We start from the raw sequence: 21,356 nt of genomic DNA, 5'->3' as shown, positions 1-21,356 counted from the left end.
GATGATATGAGTGACATTTCACGGAGCCAATAAACAACCAGTCTAGATCGCCATTCCGCAAAAGGATTGGGTCCTCTCAAAAAAGGCGAGACATCCAATCACTGACCTTTATCTCAACTGTAGACCCTGCATTGGTAGGTAAATAGAGGATAGAAATTGACGACTGTGCCTTTTAACATGTACCCATCGCATTCGATGGCGATTGGTCAATATGTCTTTACTCCCTAAGCCAATAACAAAAGAATGGCTTATCTGTTCGGGTGTCCAGGTGCTTGGTCTGCCCAGGTGACCAAAGAACCAATTAGAAAATAATAATAATTAACTTCGCACACGGCGATTGGCTATATAACGAGAAAGACGGAGTTATCGGATCCGAAGAGCGTATAATTTGGACCATGTGGCACTGACTGACAGGGTTTGAAAAGGCTTGCTCAGTGATGATGTCATCGGTAGCAGAGACTACATTCATACTTCGAAAGATAAAACTTACTGTTATATAACCGGATTAATTACTTTACACTTGCTGAAGTTTGTGATAGACTTTTAATGTCATTCAGAGTGTTATCATCTTACGTTTCAGAATATGACGATAAATCGAACTTTAATAGACCCGATCACCTGCACTCTGTTGCTGTTATACGAAAATGTACTTTGGATCCGCATATTATATTGACAATGAAATGGATTGAATTGCTGGAAGGTTTATCTGGACTTTTTATGGTCTAAACACCTTACTCCACGTAGTCTTCCTATTAATTCTTCATTTGGCTAAGCTTTGTCTGCATTAACCTTGCATTTAGTACTGATTTTTCTTGTGACGTATAGTCACATATTTGTATTAATTTATTCAGATCAATTCTACTGATTATTCCAACATAACTGAAGATATCATGTTACTCCGGTCTCTGAGTATAGGTATGTACATAACTAATTTCATGCAAGCTTAAGGATATAAAGATGTTTTTCCTATTTTGATCACTACAGAAGATCAGTAATTCTACTGTTATATTTAGCTTAGTCTTACACTAGGAATGTACTAGAATTACAATGTGCCACCATCAGAATATATCACTTCTAAAATATACAAAGCTTGATTTTCCATGTGTATATATGCAGTCAGAATTGCATATAGGATTTTTGCAATACCAAAGTCAAAAGTGTTACCCCCTCCTAGCAGTGCCCGGTAAGGGATCATATCATGGCCATTGGAGTTGCAAAAAAAAGACTGAACACTTGACCTCAGTGTCCTCAATGGCAGGTACCGGCATGTATGCAGTATTTAGCCTGAATTACCTGCTTCCTAACCCAGTTCATGTAACATCCCCTGCCACTTACTAAAGAGATTCTCCCGCTTGACTTACACTTTCCATACTCATCTCATCCTACCCTGTTGCCTGGGATGCCTTCAGTGACTCAAAACAGTTCAGCTTAATCACCATAGAAGACTTGCTCTTTTCCTGCTTCGGTTCACTGCTCAGCTCTTCCCATATTTTACATACACTCCCTCTCACACACAGACGATTTGCACTAAAGACTTTCAATTGTTTTTATGTCTAATCTCCTATGTACTCTGTCTTAACTATTTCACTCGAACAATCATGCACTGAATTCTTACATTTTACTCACCTCGTCATCACTTTTTCATAAATAAAAAAAGCTGGACATCCCTTTTATGTCTGTCTGTTCAGCTGGAAAACCTCCACAGCACATATTATAAAGGCCATGCGTGTTAGACACCTCTCCAGCAAATTAAGAAGTCAACAAAGAACATTTCAGGCTAATCGACCTGTTTGCCAACAGGCGGCAGTTAAGTGCGAGTGAAGGATGAAATTCCAAAAAATATGGAATTTCAGCACAAAATTTCTGGGCAGCAAACTCCACGAACTGTAGTCATATACAAAATCAGAGTAAATTACTTCTATGGTAACCTAGACAACTCTTACAAATTACAATTTCCCTAGATGATTTTCCAGATTTCGCTGTCAGACTGCACTTCAGGTTCAATTAAGCTGGGAGGTTAGTGACAAAAGCATGTTTATGGTTAAATATCACTCTGTTGAGTGTCTAAGCTAAGAGCAGGCATCAGCCCCCAGGCATTTAAGTATTCAGTCACCTCAAACCAAATGATCATATCTCTGCATTTAGGAGGTATTTAACCTCCTTGTTATTTGCACCATTTATATGCGGTAAAGGAATTCTATGCAAAACGAGCACGCACATCTGAGCTGTTTTCACTTAGGTATATTGTGCAACTCCTTGCCTGCACAGAATTCTTAAGTTTGTGAACAAATAGCTGCCATAAACCACAGAGCAGTTTAACCCGTTCTGAGTAAACTGCTCCTTACAGTGACACAGTACCTGATTTCTACAAGCTGAAGACAAAAAAAAAAAAAAAAAAAAAAACAGAACTTGATATGACTTAACAAAACAATTTCAAATCACAAAAAAGGTCCAGGTAAAAAATTTCCAACATATTTAATCATGTAAAATGAAATCCTTGACAATGTACAAACTGCTGCAGAATCAATTCACCTTTAAAGTACTTAGGTCATCATGGACTGTTGTAAACGTTGAATTCTTAAGCTTTATGCACTGTTGTAATTTTGGTCCTAAAATTATTTTCTGTATAACAGAGCTGTTTAATCAGACAGATAAAAGTTCATTGCAGTTAAATAAAATTGAGGCTTATGCTACTATATCACCGCACACACAAAAACCAAATATGTGAAAAAAAGTTACTAAAATAACCAATCAAGAGGAAAGGTCCAACTCCATCTATCTAAAATGTGTTCTCCCTTTCCACTGGATGGTGGACACCGTGACTAGGCGCTTCAGGCCAATAACACCGCTGATGGGAGGGATTAGCGCCGCCTCCTGTCTGGGCTTCTGCTTCGCCTCCGCCCACCCCTGTCAAAAGAAAGTAGCACTCATTCTCAACTTCAGATGACACAGCAGACCCCATCAAATATGCTAGATTTGAAATAGCTTTCAGATCAAGAAAGAATACATTTATGCAGAAAGTCAGGAACTGCCTCAAAACCTAGCCAATACCAAAAAGCCGAAGGAGCCTGCAGGTGTAAATCCTTACAAAAATACAGGACAACAGCTGTAAACTAATACAAGCGACAGAGGGCTCCCAGACATTCTCACCTTCTCTTGCTTTTGGGTGGGCCCCTGACAAAGCACCAATCAACGCTGATTGGCTGACCCATGAGGTCCTGACCGTTCAGGCCCTCCATCGCAGCCAGGGCCTCTTTGTAGGTCTCATACTCCACCAGCGCATATCCCTGTACAGCAGGCAAAAAGAACTCATGACTCCAGAAGAATCAACTTAAGGAAGGTAAACAGCAAAAATGACCTCAAAGCTAATTATAATACACACAGAAAAAAGGACCTCCAATTGCTTATTTTTTAATACATTTTTAACCCTCTGCAGCATTAATGCACTTAAATGTACACACAATGTTCTTTTCATCTCTCATAGCCCTCTTTTACTTGTTTTTCCATCTTGAAATTCCACATTTGACGTTACCATTTCTGCTCAGGTATTAATAAAGTGTCACCATAAACATGCATTTATGTGATTATTTTTATCGATTTTTCGTAATTTGCAATTTACATACTTTCACACATGTTACATATTGGCTGTTGATTAATATCTTGTTTTTCTCCCATTGTAGAAATATAATTAAAAAAAATATTTTGCACAGCACAAAACTGATGCAATGCTGCCACCTTCTGTTTCAGGACAAATGTGCAGAAAATGGTTCTTCACTAGATACTTCCCATATCTCTGCCAGTTAGACAGAGTATCATATTTCAAAATGTTTATACTGCTCCATACAAACAGAAACAGGAAAGTGCTCACTATTACTGAAACCACTGTACCGAGTTGCTGTATTGAATGTATCTCATTGAATTCACAATTGTTACCTTTAGGTACCCTGTCCGCCGGTCTAAGTTCAGATGCAGATTCTTGATCTCACCAAATTCTGCAAACTTATCGTGGATGTCTTCCTCCGTGGCCTCCTCGTGCACCCCGGTCACAAACAGGATCCATCCTTCCACAGCTGGAATGGCAATGGGAATCACCAATTCCAGTTCATGTCACAGCAGATGAATTCTCATCAACACACCCACAACTTCCTAATGACTACAGGTCCCATCGCCCTTTCAACACTCAGAGGACAGGGAGATACGAACAACTCAACCACACTTTACGAATGTACATAAGTAATACCTGACCATAGTATCATGGTTACAATAATTTGTTGCTTAACCCAAGCTAATAAAATGTTGGTACGCCATTATAGCTCATCATCTGATTTCTCTCAGAAGTACTGCCAAAAAACAAAAGCCAGTCATTTGCTGAAAACTGGTGCACCATAAGAAAATTCACCTAGTCAAGTTCTTCCTTGAATCCCACCGAAAAATCTATTTTACCTAAACAAAAAAGGCTCTTAACAGTGACATCCTTTAAAGGAGCTGCTGAAATATCTTAACTTATCTTTCAACTATTTATGGATGCCAGTTCATTACAGACCACACACACAGACCTACTGTACACTGAGTAGGTCACAGAGGCTAATAAACCTAGCTGCATGTCTTTGGACGACAGGAAGAACCCAGAGTACATGCAGGAGACAAAATGCAAATGACGCACTGAACGGAAGAGGGATATTTGTTTGTTTATTTGTATTTGTTGGCTTTAGTTTTTTTCCCCACACCATTAGGCTAATGCAGGGTAGCCCTCAAAGAGAATATTCATAAACATTCATGTTGTGAAAGTGTGCACTGCCATTTCAAAAAACCGGACACTATAGAACGGAAATGTTTACAGCTACAAAACACACTAAAATGCTCAGATAATTCTGAAGAAACTGCCTTTGTAGAATACATCGCAAAGCATTATATTTGATATTAAAATATACTTACATCTCTGTGGTCCTGGTTCATCTCCATCTTGCTCTACTGTGTCATAATCTTCTCTGACTCTTGATCTGGCTCCTTCATCTATGAAAAATATGGTTCAACATTTTGCACCCTAACAAAGCATATGCTTTTGGAGAAAACGCTGTTCTGTGCATCAGCTTAAGGCAAAAGCACAGTCAGCCAGTATCCAGCACCGATGGAGCAGTTGTAGCTAATGAAAGCACATGAACTTATATTATTGCAGCTGACGGAGTAAGAAAATAAGTTCATACGCTTTCATTAGCTACAACTGCTCCAGCAGTGTAAGGCCGGGCTTGAACCTGGGACCTTCAGGACAAAGTTAAGACTCAGTGGGCTAAGCCTCTGTGCCTGTGATCGGACGGTCCCCGGTTCAAGCCCGGCCTTGGCACATCGATGGGCCCTTGGGAAAGGCCCTTATTGGCCTTAACCCTCAGCTCCCTGGGTGCCGCTACAAACGGCTGCCCTTCGTTGCCACGCTTGCTCTCACTTACAGAGAACAATATCGGGTAGGCGAAAAGACAATTTTCCCCATGGCAATTAATAAAGGATCATCATCAACCCAGCAAGGTATACACTTCACCCGACCCAAAAACTCCATTTTACAAAACAAAACGTTCTACATGAATGTGTTATCAGGCATCTGTACCATCCCTGGAGATCCCCGGTTTATAATGCAGACCATGGCAGTCTTGCAGAATTCCTGCTTAGTATGATAACCGTAAACTTACCAGATACAAAACCTCGCCCCTTCCTCCTCTTAGCCTTTTCTTTCAGTTTATGGATGCTTTCTGGAAAACAAGTATTGTAACAAATGTTACTTAAGTGGTCAATATTAACTCGGCTGCCGATTGTTCCGCATTAGCTGGCGATCAAACAACAGAAATTAATTCAAACAGTAATTATCAAGCATAAACGACACAGTAAAACCAGCTAGCGCGACTGACTAAACTATAAAACCAAGTAATGAAGCTCCATTTGTACTCAGCTCTAACGTTAGCCTTATGCTAAATCACTTACATAGGCCCAAAGCTTCAAAGGGAATTACGCTGGCAAAATAGATAACCTAAAAAACATATACATCCAATATATGGCTGAAAGGAGAACAATACAAACACCGGTTCCTTTAAGTATTAAATTTTACCATCACCATCCTCATCCATAGGAAAATCCTCGCCCCCGGCTTCATGTAAATCCAGTACGTCCGACATGTTGGATGCCCTGTTGCAAACGCAAGTAGTGACCGAGGCATTGTGGGACTTTGGAGGTCCATATATAACGCGCCAAAAAGACCGCGCAACCTAAGTGCGCAGCCATATTGGGAAGGTCATGTGTACGTGCTCCGGAAAATAAGCATTTTCCCCATGTGCAACATATTTCTGGCATAACAAGTAGTCATATTCAGATAAGAAGTAAACAACAAACTTGATTATTTGAGTACTGCTTTATTGTGTTCAAATCTAAGTATAAACCTGGTTTAAGTAAAAAATTATACTTGAAAATATTGTAGAAAATACATATAATAAATGTATCAAACAAAAACACTCTTGAAGAGATAACTGTTTCTTAAAAAAGCATTTTAGTCAAACATGCAGTTTGTTAATAAATCATTACAAAAAAATAAGAGAAAAGTGGAACATAATGTATTGCCTGCTCTTTGTGAAACTGATTTGGTCTAATCTTTGTTGCTGGAACAAAGCGCTGTTTTGTACTTTAGCAACAAAATGCAACAAAACATGTAAGAACGTTTTGCTTTTTTAGGACCAAAAATCACATTTGTAAAATGTGGATTGTATAATGTAAGAACAGTCGCAAAATGTGGACTATACAAAAAAAATTCAACAGAAACTTAAAGAAGATATATTGATAATTCAGGAACAGAAATAGTTCAAAAAATGTCTGCTAAACAATCACCAATGTTTATGGCTGCATATGTAAAGAACCACTTAAAATATAAAGTACATGATCTCGTATCTACATTCCTAGCATAGTATAATGACTGCAATACAATAAAATCACATTTTTAAAAAGCCTGAGTCCAGGATGTTCTCTCCTAGACTAAATTTACACTGCGAATTGCACAAAAGGTCAATATGGCTTTCGTGTAATATGCTGCCAGAATCGAAAACAATGAGACAGAATCTCTCTGTTGCTGAATACTGTTCAGTCTGGGTCATTTCTGACCACCTCTTCAGCTGAATGCTACTATTTTAAAACAACAGACGGAAAGGAAATTCACTAAGAGGGCAGGGAAGTGTCACAAATCTACTTTAAAAGTAGGTGGCAGAACAGGTTGTATAAAAACATATTTCATCCTAGTAAGCACTGGATAGTAAATGAGGCATGAAAGAGCTGAAAATGATTAAAAACATTGGTACAAAAGGTTCCAATTTCCTGCTCAAGATCAAATTGTGTTCAATACATTTTTTAAATATGGTTGAACCCTATAGGGCTAATATTTTACTACAAAACATGTGTGTCTCCAAAGGCCTGTCAATTCAGACCCACACAGTAACCTACGGCTGTTTATCTGGGAGGGATTTATAAGTAGCATGTAGCAATATGACAGAAACCAGAGTGCAGACTGTGTATGCTGGTGTGGCAAAACTTCATGGACATTACTAAGAAATTTAGTAAAGTAAAATAAAAATGATAAATGATGTTCCACTCTAGGGGATCACTGGAAATGACATTGAATCCACCTGGCTTTTGGCTCGTGGGAGTTTGAGTCCAAATTTGAGGAGGTGAGTCCAAATTTGAGGAGGTGAGTCCAAGAAGTTAGAGGAGGTGGGACCAACCAATCAGATGTCTTGGTCCCACCTCTTCTGGTTGGTTGGACCCACCTCCTCTACAATCTGATTGATTATCTCCCTGAACCAATCATTTTTCCTTCTGCCCTTGGAACATTTTTGTGTAAGTAAAATTCCCAAGTGCTGAATTTAGTTTGCATGCATTTTGAATAAGCTTATTTTATACACATTTTAATCTTTCATCCAGTAAATGGGCTCTAGCTGTTGAAGTGTATTTTCTGGATCTGTGGCTACAGCGCTGTCTTGTACAATCATTAACAAAGGTGGGCTTCCACTGTTCCCTCAGGTCTGCATCTAGCAGCCGGCGGGCAGGGTGGCGGAGTTGGCGTTGCCCAGCTGTCCGACAGCAAGCATCAGGATGTCCTTCTTCTCCTTGTGGAAGCGCAGCTCCCGGCCGGCCAGGCGCGCCTCTTCCAGCTCCCGCTCAGTGGCGGCTAGCTCCCGCGCGATGGTGCTCGCCACGCTCTGCTCCCGGTTCACCCAATCAGCAGCCATCTGGGTGCGCATGTCATCATCCAGCGCCCGGTGTGAGTAGTGAGCCAGCACCTCCTGTGGGGGCGGGTCGCAGAAAGAACATTAACGACCAGTCAGCTAGAGCATCTAAGATTGTAATGTCTTAACGGTGATATGACAGCCAAACAAACAATTCAGTACATATGTAGTTGCACACATGTGACAAATAAAACTGTTACCAGTGAAACACAGATAGTATATGAGGCACATAATTATTATAAATACCAGACCATAATATATATATGACTAACAATGGTAGTCATGTTTACACAAAAGCTAAGTGTCAAAGGTGAAGCCAAATTTACCCATAAATGTATTAGCACTATGTGTGATTGTTACACTGTCGGTATGTTTGTACTGTGCAATTGGCCACTTGTAAGACAATTTGGACAAAAAAACACCTGCTAAAATTTTTATTTAGCTCTCAGCTGCAAAATGGCGGACATCATGTAGCTGGGCTACAAAAAACAAACAAAAACACCCATGAACAAAAATGGACAAAACACTGACCAGGCTGAGAAATCAAATCTAAAACATGCTACAAGTCATTAGAGCACATTCTTGTGGCTAACTTCAACTCGCCCACCCCCTCTCCCCAACGTTTCTGTAGAGATGAAAGTCATACAGGCAGATGAAAGGGAATGTCTAATCAGCCCAGGGACGCCGTTAATGAGTGCTCTCTGTTTCTTGAAATACAGCATCAGATTATACATTATACAGCATAACACATGAATAGAGGTAAACAACAGGACACTGGCTGCATTACTCCAATTAGTCAGACATATTTTATATATTTGGAAATTTTGAAAATTGAAACAGAAAGTGTACATTGGCATGATTTATCGCAAACAGTTTTATTCATTTAGGTCAGTGTTTCTCAACCGGTGGGTCCAACCCAAAAGTGGGTTTTGCAGGGAATTTTCAGTGGGTGGTGAAACATGCAGTAAAAAAAGAAATAGCCAAATTATCATCCCCCCCCCCCGATCGACGGCTGTTATCATTCCCTACCCCCACCCCACACACACAACTTTTAAACACTTCAAATATTTGGGTCGTGACTTAATGACCAAGCGGAAACGCAGATCCTGAGACTAAACCAGTAGAGAACCACAGATTTAGGTGATTCTTCTATCCAGAGCAATGCAGGTATGTAAAAATGTGAAACACTAACGTTCAATTGACAGCCATGTGTTCTATGTTGCCTGGGACAGGCTCCAGACCCCCCCACGAGCCTGCTCAGGGTAAGCAGTTAGAAGACGGATAGATCATCATTTTGAACACTGCACAGGAAAGAGATCGTCAGAGGAATGAGAAACTAAACACTTTATTGTTGAGTAAAATTATTCCCTGCGGTGTGATTCAGGAAAAACATCTTTCAGCGTGATATTACACGATACCCGCTGCTAAACGTGAGCTTCTCCAAAGCCTGCTTCGACTTGTACTGTTATATCACGACCAAACGCAAAAGGCTTCCACTGCGGCGGAAGAAAAATGGAATTTTGTATAAACTGACATAAAGAACACAGAAAATAAGGATACTTTGTGAGAGACTGACATCACAAGTGACTTTTCCTTTCCCAAGACATCCCATCAGACACTACTGGAAATGTGCTCACACAACGGCTATGGTTAATAATGAAGAATATGCAAATTGTTTTTCTTTCATGCACTAAGTAAATAATAATTATTATTTAAATTCAGTGGTACATCATAGCCCTTCTGAAATAAATGGATCGACCCAGATTTTTGTTATGTATAATTTTCTGCACAATAAATAATGCATGTATAAATGTTTTTCTCATGTGATTCACCCCCATAGCCAAACCTGAATATAAATACAGCGATCAAGCAAGATTTGTCTGATGCCAATACTAACTAGTCCTTGCTCCAAAAGAATATTGGATTCCCTGAGGCAGAGATCATGGGCTTTATTTTCGATGCAATCTATTGCTGACTGCAAAGACCAAGTATGTGGGTGGGTGCCCAGAAACACTGAGGGAAAGGGGTCGTAAATTTGCCTCCTTGGGAATTTCCACCTATTTTTCAGGCCGAGTCACATTACGTCACACAGCAATGTGTTTACTGATTGGAAGGCCATGGTATATGGTCAAGCTACAGTCAACACTGAGAAACTTGCCATGTATATAAGTGGCAGTAAAACTGCCTTTTGTAAAAGATGCTTTTATCCAAAGAAACATACATTTTATTCAGAAAACAGAGTCATTGGAGTCCCTGGAACAATTAGAAGATAAGGGCCTTGATCAAAGGCTCAATGGTAAAATCACTCTGCTAACCCTGGGATTCGAACCGGCAAAATTCCGATCGCAGTTCTAGCAACAGGTGATGTTACCAGGGGTAAAGGGGACGCACCAGTACCTCCTACTGGTCAGATGAAAATGTTAATGGTGCATACTAATTTCAATAAAATTAAGTTGTATTGTGAAGTTATATTTGAAAATGTGGCTTCAGTCATGCTTTTCAGTGTGTAATAATACTTCACTGCAAATGTAATGCACTGTGTATAACAGTTTTTCCCAATCCAGTCCTTAGGGACGCAAAAGTTTTTGCTCCCTTTGAGCTCCCTGCCAAACAGTCCACATTTTTGCTCCCTTCCAGCTCCCTACCAGAAAACGTGAACTGCCTGTGGGTCCCCGAGGCCTGGATTGGGAGACGTTGGTGTATAAGATCATTACTATCTAGGTCCCAGATTCTGCAAAGGAGCCTCACCTGCCGAGAGCATTGCCTCTCCCTCATGGCCTTCAGACTGCCGTTCCAGTGAAGCAGCTGGAAGACGGTCATCAGCTCCTAGGAGAGACGCCGTATCAGAGTACAGCACAGAGGACCCGCCCCCATATTCACCATCTCCAGAAAAATTGAGAAAATATCAAAAGTCACTCATCCTATCACCATCCAATTACACTCAGAGTCAGTGATTAATCCCACCCCCAAAGTCTTTCAGCCTGCATGACTGGATAAGGAAAATCTCAGCAACACTATACTTGAAGCACTTATCTGTAATGCATTATAGATACCTTCATAATGTATTACAGAGCATCCATAATGCATTATAATAAGAATTAATAAAGCATTACAGCATCTTCTATTGACAGTTATTAGGTATTATAGTGTTGACATTAATACTTCATAAGCTCCAGTGAAGCTCTCATTTACAATTCACTATAGATGCCTTCATAATGCATTATGAAGGTATCTATAATGCATTATAGATAATAGCTTCAAGCAAAGTACTACCAAACTCTCAAATATTACGCAATTACAATTTACCAATTTACTTGTATTTGATGCATGGGTTGTATTATTTTGTTTTTTAACTGTTGGATGACAGATAATTATGGAATAAATGCCAAAAATACAGCACGGATACTTAAGAAGTTAGACAGTTTTGGATCCAAGCTTTGTTCCACGCCTACATTCATGCCTCCTTTCTGAATATTTTTTTGCTCCAACTTTCCAAAGCACATAGAAAGATCTATGATCTTACCTTTTGGACACCTATGCTTGCTTTCAAGTTTTATGGCTAAAACGACATCATTTCTGGATGGTGGTGAAACTTTTATGGCTGCATATTCCATTCCTTGATACATCAAAGAATTCCAATTTTATATCTTTTGTTTGTTCATTCATTCACAACGATTTCCAGTCCATTCTGCATCTAATTATTTAATTAATATTAATTGGTTTCATTTCCTCTGTGACTCCGTCCTGAATAAGCAGTTGAAGGACAGATTGAAGAATTGTTTTTTGACAGAGACTATCTGTATCCAAAGGACCTAAAAAATAATGATAAATTAAGCAGGATTTACCTGAAACTCCAACATGGACTTGCCCTTGTTGGACTCCAGCATGAAGCGGAATGCACCAATGCCTGTGTTTGGGTTGTCGGCCTCCTCCCTGTTACCCTATAAGCAACAAACTGTCATTATTCACTACAGAACCTCCATATGCAGGGTAAATAGTATGCAGGAAATACCAAGAAGGTATAATGAATCAATTATCTGTTGTGTTCAAAGCAATATGCTGTAAGTTTTGCAGAATTTGTATTGTACGTTATATACTGCTAAATAACATTCCATAATACAATTACACAGAAACTGCAATAATTATTACCATAACAGTACAGCTAAGTTTTTATTCCAAGAATGAAAGGCTTGAGAAGATACTTGGTTTAAACCAATAAATAACTCACACCTCATTTAAAATGTAATTTTGAAATTAGGCATTGATCACAGCGATTAGCATGATTCTTTTGCATTAGTAGAATGGCCACAAAAACACAAAAAAGGTGGAGGTTGTCATCTCCTCCGCCACCCAGTAGGAGGCAACGTTACTCACGTTGAAAGAGGCGAGTGCCTCGGACACGCTCTTCTCGATGAAGTCGTCCGTGATGCGGCGGGAGGGGTGTTCGTTGAAGACAGAGTTCATCAGGGCGATCTTGGCCGCGCTGCGCCTTGCTTCAGCCTTGGTGGGGCAGAACTGCCAACAGGGGGAGGGGGTACCACCACAGCAGGAAGACACCGAATAACTTATCTGTCCCCCGGACATCAAGTCTTATTTGAATGATCATTTTTCAAACTCAGGTTAGGTCTCCCTCTAAGAAGGTAAACATGCGTCTGTACCTTGATCCTGATGCCTTTTTACCCTACAAATGATGCCTTCTTGATGATGTTGAGATATCCTCTTATGAGTCAATATGGATCTAGGATGAATGTTTGGGGGAAGCTGGGGTTTGACTGTTTTCTACTAAGTTCTTCTCCTTAATCACAAACAGATGAAGGCCCACATGACTTTCCAACCACAGAGTATTGTACAGAAAGCTAATTTACGGCACGAAAAAATGGAACACCCAGCCTTCTAAAACATTTCTCTCCCCATATCCAGGTTTGGAGCAAGGCTCGCACTGTAAGAAGGGGGAACAACCGCAGGATGGAAAAGATGTGTCCTGAGATTTGCCGCATGCGTCACTGCACCAAACACAGTAGGGCTTCAATCCTTTGAAAACAGTTCCGAGGCCGAGAGTTGGAACCTGGATTGCTATTGGACAAGCCAGTTCCCTGCTCGTTGGCCAATGTGTGTTAAGGGGTAGAGTGTCCACGACGAATCAGACGAAGGCTGTCATGCTTATCCCGAGCCACCTTATTTGTTCATTTACGGCAATGAGAAATTTGATTTTGAAGGACGCTTACCAACCAGCCTCTGGCAATGGCTTTGCATAAACTAATCAATAATTTATGAGCACTTCTTGCCACAATGGCTCCATCATAGCCAATGACATAAAGAATACAGGAGTTTCCAGATGCATGTTATAACTGCTCACAGTGTAAATGGAGAGAAGGCTCGATGTGCATCTGGGTTTACATGGTCCTATGAATAGTTTGTCATTTTCTGTGAAAGCCTCTGCATGCAGACAAACTACTACGCATTTAATGGAATATTTTTTTATTAAAGCTAAATGGGAATTAAGTCAGATTTTCTCTCCAGCATTTACACTGATGAATCCTACAGAGGGCATGGTGGTGCAGTGGTTAGCACTGTTGCCTCACACCTCTGGGACCCAGGTTCGAGTCTCCGCCTGGGTCACATGTGTGTGGAGTTTGCATGTTCTCCCCATGTCGTTGTGGGGTTTCCTCTGGGTACTCTGGTTTCCCCCCACAGTCCAAAAGAATGCTGAGGCTGATTGGACTTGCTAAATTGCCTGTAGGTGTGCATGTGTGAGTGAATGGTGTGTGAGTGTGCCCTGCGATGGGCTGGCCCCCCATCCTGGGTTGTTCCCTGCCTCGTGCCCACTGCTTGTGGGATAGGCTCCAGACCCCCCACAACCCAGTAGGATAAGCGGTTTGGAAAATGGATGGATGTATGGATAAATCCTACAGAGATTAGGCTGAAATTTCACAACAGTCTCCCTAAAGGCATCATGCTCTCCTTTCAATGCCTCTCATTGCTTCCAACAAGCAGCCTGTCAAAGGCTTTAATAGAGATGTCCTTTGTTGTTAGGCTACTGCCACCCATTTTTGTTTCACAATTTATAGACTATGACTCATATGATCTCTGTTAGCTGGTTAGCACCACTACATGCAACTTAAAGTATATATAAATGGGACTTGACTCGGGTTTTATCCAGCTAAGATGTGAGACATGGAGGAAAAAGACAGAACTGAGCAAGAGCCAAAGAATCTTGGTTTTGGGATTTGCAGACAGAATTACCAAAGCTTATAGATGAACATATTGATTTTAAATCCCTATAACTTCAAATCCTTCACTAGACTAACACTTAGGGTGTTTTCACATACAGTCCTCTTTAAAGGAACCAAATTCAGACCTCTAGAAGTGGTCCCAAAAGTGGACCAACAGAAAGGGAACTCAGTTCTTTTTGTGTTCACAATGCGAGTTCGTTTGAAAGGGGACTCAGTTGTCTTTCTGGTTTACTTCAACTCAGATGGGGCCTCAGTCCTCTTTCTGTTCATACTTCAAGTTCTTATGGAGCCTAATCTCAGACCTTTACTGCTTTGGATTCTGGGAAGTTTTCACTTCAAACAAGATGGCTGCAAAATGGATGCAAATTCCTGTGTGTTGTAGATAGTTGACGTTTTATGTTTTCTTCGTTCCAAATGTCAAGAAGCGCCGTAGTCTCCTCCTCTGACCAAACTATTCGGTGTCCCACACTTGCAGCCATTATTTTTACTTGTTACCCGGGCCTGTAACACCTGATCTGCCTATGGCAAAACTAAAGGGTGAAAATTGTCGAAGCAAGCCTGGACCACTTTGTGTTCATAATGCACAAGTTAAACAAACCGTGACGTGGACAAAAAGTGCACCGGACTGAGACTACCTCCCTATGTGGTCTCAGTCTGGTTCGTTTCAAAGAGGTCTGATTTTGTTTGGGGTCTTCACATATACGCAAAAAATGCTGACTAATCCATCTAAGTTTGCTTTAAAGGATGAAACGGACCAAGTGTGAAAACACCCATAGGCTTTGGACTAAAGCTCCGGCTGGTTGCTCTCTCCACATTTGCATCAAACATTGGAAGGCTCAGAACTGTTGCTGAGTTTTGTGTGCGGTCAGCAAGGAACTCGTTTGGAACGAGAGCAAAATAATCAGGGGCTTGAAGGTGCAGCCGGGCTGATTTTCCGCACGGACTAAAGATTCAGGATACTTTCCATGCAAATGGAGCCGACTCAGAACCACTAATCAGGAGCCAAGTGACAGGCATCCAGAAAATAAAGACCAACAGACTGTCAGTGGCTTAGCATGTTTTTCGGTTAAGTGTGTGACCGTGGTTTAGAGTCACTAATGTGTGTGTGTATGCATGTGCGAGGCGGGGGCTTATTCAGCGGTTTACATGTAACTGGACGGCTTCTTCCGCGCTTTGGAAATGGAATGATGGTACCGCGGGCTGTGGTGAGCAGAGGAAATGAAAACAAGCTGAAAGGAACAGAATCACCAGCCTTTCGGGGGTCTGTTATGTTGCCCGGATGGAAGGGAAATGGACGACCTGGCAGCTACTCAGTACCAGACCTCACCGAACACTTAAAGGAAAAAGGTGATTTGAGACCACTGGCCTGCAGAAGGAAATGGCTGTCATGGTTTTATTTTTAGGTGTGATCTTGGAATTATGTGTGGTCTCACAGTAAAGATGGTCAAGATGTTTAACCTCGGGGTCGTTCAGTCTCTGACTGAACATTATCGGGACTTTCCTATTAATGCTGGTCTTGGATCAGTTGTGAGCATGAAAAGCAGAACGTAGCAGCCAAACGTGTAAATCAATACATCAATTAAGAGCATCCCAAGCAATAAAAAGCATTTTTGTTTCATTTGTTTCTACTTTTATGAACCCTAACTGTTCCCAGCAATAGTGAACTAATACTAGATAAATAGCAGCAGTAAATGAATGACGATGTTCCAACAGTTTCCAAAAATGTTGTGCAAATGGGAGCGAACTGGGTGTGGACCAGTGTTAGGGCATAAAGGAATTGCATGTAAATAGACCAGTTCGAAATATATTTTTGTATCATATATATTCACATAGGACTAATATACTTGTATGTCTTTTTTTGTATGTCTATTTAAAATGATGTTGTTATAGTCGTTTGGAATTTATCTAAACCTGCCGAAACTGCATACTGTAGATAAAGGTTCCAGCTGGTCTGGAAGAAGAGAACGAGAGACTCGTGAAAAATGGAAAAGACAGACTTGGAAAGGAGGCAAACCCACGACAAACTTAATAATCCTAAATGACATGTCTGCTGCTACCACAAGCCGGTCAGACAGCTTAGGGTTTTACCCCAGTAAGGAACCACTGTCCACGACGGAGCTTTAAACTGGGATTAGCAGCGTGCTTGTCATCTAATCTGGATTTTACCATTTGCAGTAATCCACGATTCGTAATTAGTTTTTAGTTTAGTTATTCGATAAAATTGGAATTCATGCTAAATAACTGTTTAGCTTCGTTTTTTTCTTACGCACTGCAGCATCAGTAGATTGGGTGCCGTTTCATCCGTGTGTCGTTCGTTCTTTGATTGTCCCATTTCAAAATGATTTGTTTTCACACACAATGTTTGTTTGGTTTATATCTGCACATGTTTGTAAGAAAAATGTCGTTAAAAAGATTTTTAGTAAAGATAACTTAGACATTAACTGTATATATATATACACACAAGATATATTTTGTATATTTTTTCTTGTTTCTCTTACTAAAACGTGAAATTGATCACAAAAATACCTCAGCCAGCCCCACCTCCAGCTCCCCCTCCTCACAGCTGCTGACTCGGGTCGCCCCGTCGCCCCATTCCACCTCCCCCCCCACATCTCCCCTAAAAGCCCCTCTCTGTGCTGCCGGCACCCAGCCCCGCTCTGACAATAACTTCCAGACGTGACCACAGCCACCCCTGACTCGCTCCAGATGCTGCTGCGTGCAGACCGCCTAAGAGGGGGACCCCGCAGTCTGTAGGCACTCCACACCGCAGCTGTATTCCCATGATGCCATACACCCCCACGGGCCCCCCACCCCACCCCACCCCCATATGCCCAGACACCCACAACACCAGTCCTGTCCTGCAGCCGTGGACCATGACTGTGGTCTGCGGTCAAGGTTCACGTCCTCTCAGAAATCATTGGCTGTTCACGGTGAAATGAGAGCTGCTGGGAAGATGCCATTTTGGAAGACGACCCCTTGACTGTTATCTCTAATGCCTAAAGTACCGTTTTTTTTTTTAGTTTAGATTCTTTGTATGCAAAGAAGCCCCAAAATTTTGTTTAGATCCACGGTGGAAAAGCTACAACATACCTGACTTACTAAACATAAATAAAAACAAAAAATCATGAAATTCAGGTAGTCAGAGTATAGATGTGCCCCAGAGAGGTAAAGTGGGCTATCTCACAAAAACAAAGTTTTGAGAAAATGAGCTCCAAAGTTGAATTTTTTTCAAAAAAATCTGTGTGCCTATACCCTACAATTGATATATATCATAGGTAGCACAGAGGTATGACTTAGATAATAACAACTTATCCAATTGAAAATATTCAATAAAAAGCGGGTAGGGCTCAAAAATGTGGGATAGGCCACTTCACCTCTCAAGGGCACAGATGAAAGTAAAGTGCTTTTCTTTGCAGATGCTTATAGTACATTTTAGATGTAAGCTAAAGAAATGTGTGACATCAGTGCTGTATCCTATGCTACACAACTGCACAGTAAAATTTTAAATGATTTGATCAGATATCAGGGGACCAATAAAAGGGCCAAGATGCTGCTTATTAAAAACACATCTCAGTACTGGCACTGTGACTGAATACACATTAAAAGTCACAAGAGTTATACGCAACAGCCTGCTTTTATATTTAAGAAATGATCGCATATTAGGCCAGCAGAAAAGCATCCATGATGTAAAGAGGTCTCTGAAATGTAGCAGAATCTGACAGCCCAGCATCCTTTTCCCCAAAACTTCCCTGATGCCAAGGAGCTCTTGGGCAGGTTGGCTCCTGCTCTAAGCCAGAGATCTGGGGGGGGGGGGGAGTGGCTACTAACCTGGAAGCTGCCAAAACAGCTGCCCCCGGGGAGGCTGACGTAGCAGACATAGGGTGGGCTGCTGGAGGGCACCATCTCATAGACCACCAGTGCCCCGTTCCTGAGGTCGGCCCCGCGCGACTGCTTCATCTGCCAGAACTCCTGCAGGGCCTCCACCACGTTCACTGGGGAATGCAGAAGGGGAGCCGTCAGCCCACCAGCCCGCCGTGACAGGGACCGGCCGCCTGAGTCCGCACCATGCTGGCCGACCAAAAAGGGGCGCGGAGTTGGTTGCCATGACGACGGGCCAAAACCGTCAGTTGCGGTCGCAAACGAACAAAAAAGAAATGGGTTCCCATCGGATGCTAGTGATCTGAAAACAGCACCCCAATGGAGCCATAAGACAGGCGTTGCGCCAAACCCCCTTTTCTTTCCATCTGACTGAAAATGGCAGAAAACTGGGCCCGGGTTGGTTTGTGAATGACTAAAGGACAAATGGGCATTGTTGTTATAAACAGCAGTGGTGGGCCAATAAGAGGCCCTCTTCCATCTGGAACACCCATGTGGCTGAACAGTACTGAAGGCCAGTGTGTTATAGGAAATCTGAAATTCTGAACAAGACATTACAACAATGACCTTAAACAAGATCCCATTCAAAATACTGTGAACGTTCTTACCACATGTGTGTGTGTTTGACCCCTATGTATCACAACATTCTTCTAAGCAGGATTCTAAGCAGGTCACTGAATTCTCCACCAAAAATGGCACAAGATGTAGGCTGGCTTAGCTACAGGTGAGATGGCTCCTCCCCTGTGGAATTACCATTGGCCTGGCGCAAGGGAAAAGCACTTAGACATTCTTTAATGCAGGTTGTATTATTATAGGCCACATTCCCACCAGTACTGGTTTAACCACGAAAAACAGCAGAACTCATTAGGAGTCAAAGATTACGGAATTTTGCTGGCACAGAGAGGGAGATGGGGATGGGCTGCTCTACGAATATCCCAAAGGAATTTCTTCTTTCAACATCAAAACTATTCTGCTTAAATCATATTTAAAGCACCCAGAGGATGACTGACCCTTCGTTGCTGCAAAATTCCTAAGAAGTTTCCCTGAGCTGCATTTAAACAGCGAGAAAACTAGTAAAATCAAGCGCTGGACTGTGTAACATCTGAAATGAGACTGTTTACAAACAAACTGACCTTGATTCATATTATTAAAAGGAACTAGATGCTTCCAGATCCTTTACACATCACAGGTGCTTGAAACACATCCAGAGAAGTCTTGCTTTTTATAAAGCTGTGTTATTTTGTCAGTTATCTAACATCTGGTGAAACACTGTCGTCAGTCATACTATTCAATCTGACCGGCTCCTCTGGTTATAATGAGCATGCAAGCACTGCAATATGTGATCACCAAACCACACAATGTAGGTCATGTTGCAAAGATGTTTGTAAACTGTCTGCCTGCAGAGGGGGGGGGGTGTTTATTCAGAAAATCAACAGACATACAGGCCAGCTGAAAATGGTAAGCAGGCGCCTTCCTTGGGCCAGTGATGGTGTTCCATGAAAGCTCGCACGAAGAAGATTTCCCCACTTTTAGGGGAAATTGTGGTACTTGATTGGACATTCATAATTATTCAATTATTCACAGAGTCGCTCCAAATGACAAAAACATTACATACTATATGCAACATACCATATATGTGCTGTGAATCTGCAAATATGTAAATATATTACAAATATACTACACATATTTAAATCTAACATGATATACTGGTACAGAAAGAACAAATATATTATATTATAAATTATAAGTTACAAATCTGTAGTACTGTTGTTTCTGCAGCAAATAAGTGCATGTATCTCTTTAATAATGATTAATAATAACAGAGATAAGTACAGGAAGAATACGCTAGACATGATGAAACAAGTTAATTTCAGTTTTTAGTAACACTGCAGCTGAGAGGTGCACTGGAAACATGAATAAAACTGTAAATCTAAATTAGGCGACACATATTTTCCGTCTTACCTCTGCCATATCCTTGGGTGTGCTTAGCGAAGCTTCTCACCACCGCCTCCACCGCCTCCCGCAGCACAGTCGGGTTCCCCGGATTGCAGAGTCCGAGCCCCGCCATCCCCGCCGCTCCCAGACCGCTGCTCCCCATCACACCGACCCCGAGGCTGTGCAGCTGCAGCGGCGGCGGAGGCGGGGGCGGCCCGGAGGAAGCCGACAGGCACACCGAGGGTGGCTGCGGAGGAGCGGTGGGGACGGTGACCCCAGGCCGGAGCGAGGAGCGCAGCGTCCCGGTCGAGCCAGCTCCAAATCCGATCCCCGGCTGAAGTCGCTGAGGGCGAATAGATTCCATTGTTTAAATGAAACGCGGAGGGAAAAAAGGGAGGAAAAGGAAAGACGCTACAGCTACGGGGGGGCAGCAATCAGACGGGAAAGTTTCCACCTACGAACAGCGAAAGGAACGATACGACAAAAGGCTGAGGAGTTACGGGATGCGGGCAATTAAAAATAACGGGATTGTCCTGACAGCGTTTTAAGAATGATGCCGATCCCGCTATACTTGGCGGGGATTGGACCGCCTGGCTGTCAATCATGGGCAGAGGGCGGGGCCTCGCGAGCTTCGGAAGCCGAATTCTCTCCGAGTGAGATTTCCTCTGGTCACTCACTGGAGAGACAGGATCCAAACGTGAGCTTCTGAGAATTAATGAAATTATTAATTCACAGTGCACTCTTAAAATGACAAAAAGGTAATACATTGCCGACTGAATTTTGTTTTTATATTTCCAATATTTTTTAGCTTTTCACTTTCCTTACTTTTTATGCAAAGTGACAGTTGTGCCTTTTTGGCTATAACATTTATATGGATTATTATTTCGCGAGGTTAAATAAAAGATCTGCACTACCTATACTGTTTTTGAAGAAGCGTTTTGAAACCGTGGTATTTGTGGCAACTGAGTTATGCAAGAAAAGTTGAAATCTGTGGGGGAAATGCAGACGTGTAACACAGAACTAATCCACGTGTTTGAAAGAAAAAAAAACGTGTAATGAT

The 21,356-nt window shown here is 41.7% G+C and overlaps 2 protein-coding genes across 3 annotated transcripts; both read right to left on the bottom strand.

The window, feature by feature from the left end:
• Nucleotides 1-2,460: 2,460 nt before the first annotated feature.
• On the bottom strand, nt 2,461-6,220 carry LOC125719257 (RNA-binding protein 8A). Of its 2 annotated transcripts, none has more exons than XM_048993873.1 (6): nt 6,095-6,220; nt 5,682-5,741; nt 4,936-5,013; nt 3,934-4,070; nt 3,151-3,287; nt 2,461-2,907 (listed from the first exon to the last, which is right to left on the bottom strand). In XM_048993873.1, the coding sequence occupies exons 1-6, from the start codon at nt 6,159-6,161 to the stop codon at nt 2,862-2,864; spliced, it is 525 nt and encodes a 174-aa protein (XP_048849830.1). In that variant the 5' UTR covers nt 6,162-6,220; the 3' UTR covers nt 2,461-2,861. The 2 variants fall into 2 exon arrangements, with proteins under 2 accessions (XP_048849830.1, XP_048849831.1); XM_048993874.1 differs by having other exon boundaries at nt 6,101-6,216.
• Nucleotides 6,221-7,700: 1,480 nt separating this feature from the next.
• Nucleotides 7,701-20,849, bottom strand: lix1l (limb and CNS expressed 1 like). The gene is made up of 6 exons (XM_048993868.1): nt 20,324-20,849; nt 18,314-18,477; nt 12,627-12,767; nt 12,098-12,193; nt 11,001-11,078; nt 7,701-8,309 (listed from the first exon to the last, which is right to left on the bottom strand). Exons 1-6 carry the CDS (start codon nt 20,658-20,660, stop codon nt 8,055-8,057), a joined length of 1,071 nt encoding a protein of 356 aa, XP_048849825.1. The 5' UTR covers nt 20,661-20,849; the 3' UTR covers nt 7,701-8,054.
• Nucleotides 20,850-21,356: the final 507 nt, after the last annotated feature.

This window comes from Brienomyrus brachyistius, chromosome 23 (genome assembly GCF_023856365.1).
Source record: "Brienomyrus brachyistius isolate T26 chromosome 23, BBRACH_0.4, whole genome shotgun sequence".
NCBI classification, from domain to species: Eukaryota; Metazoa; Chordata; class Actinopteri; order Osteoglossiformes; family Mormyridae; genus Brienomyrus; species Brienomyrus brachyistius.
The sequence above is the reverse complement of the archived record's forward strand: the minus strand, read 5'-3'. Positions and strand labels throughout refer to the sequence as shown.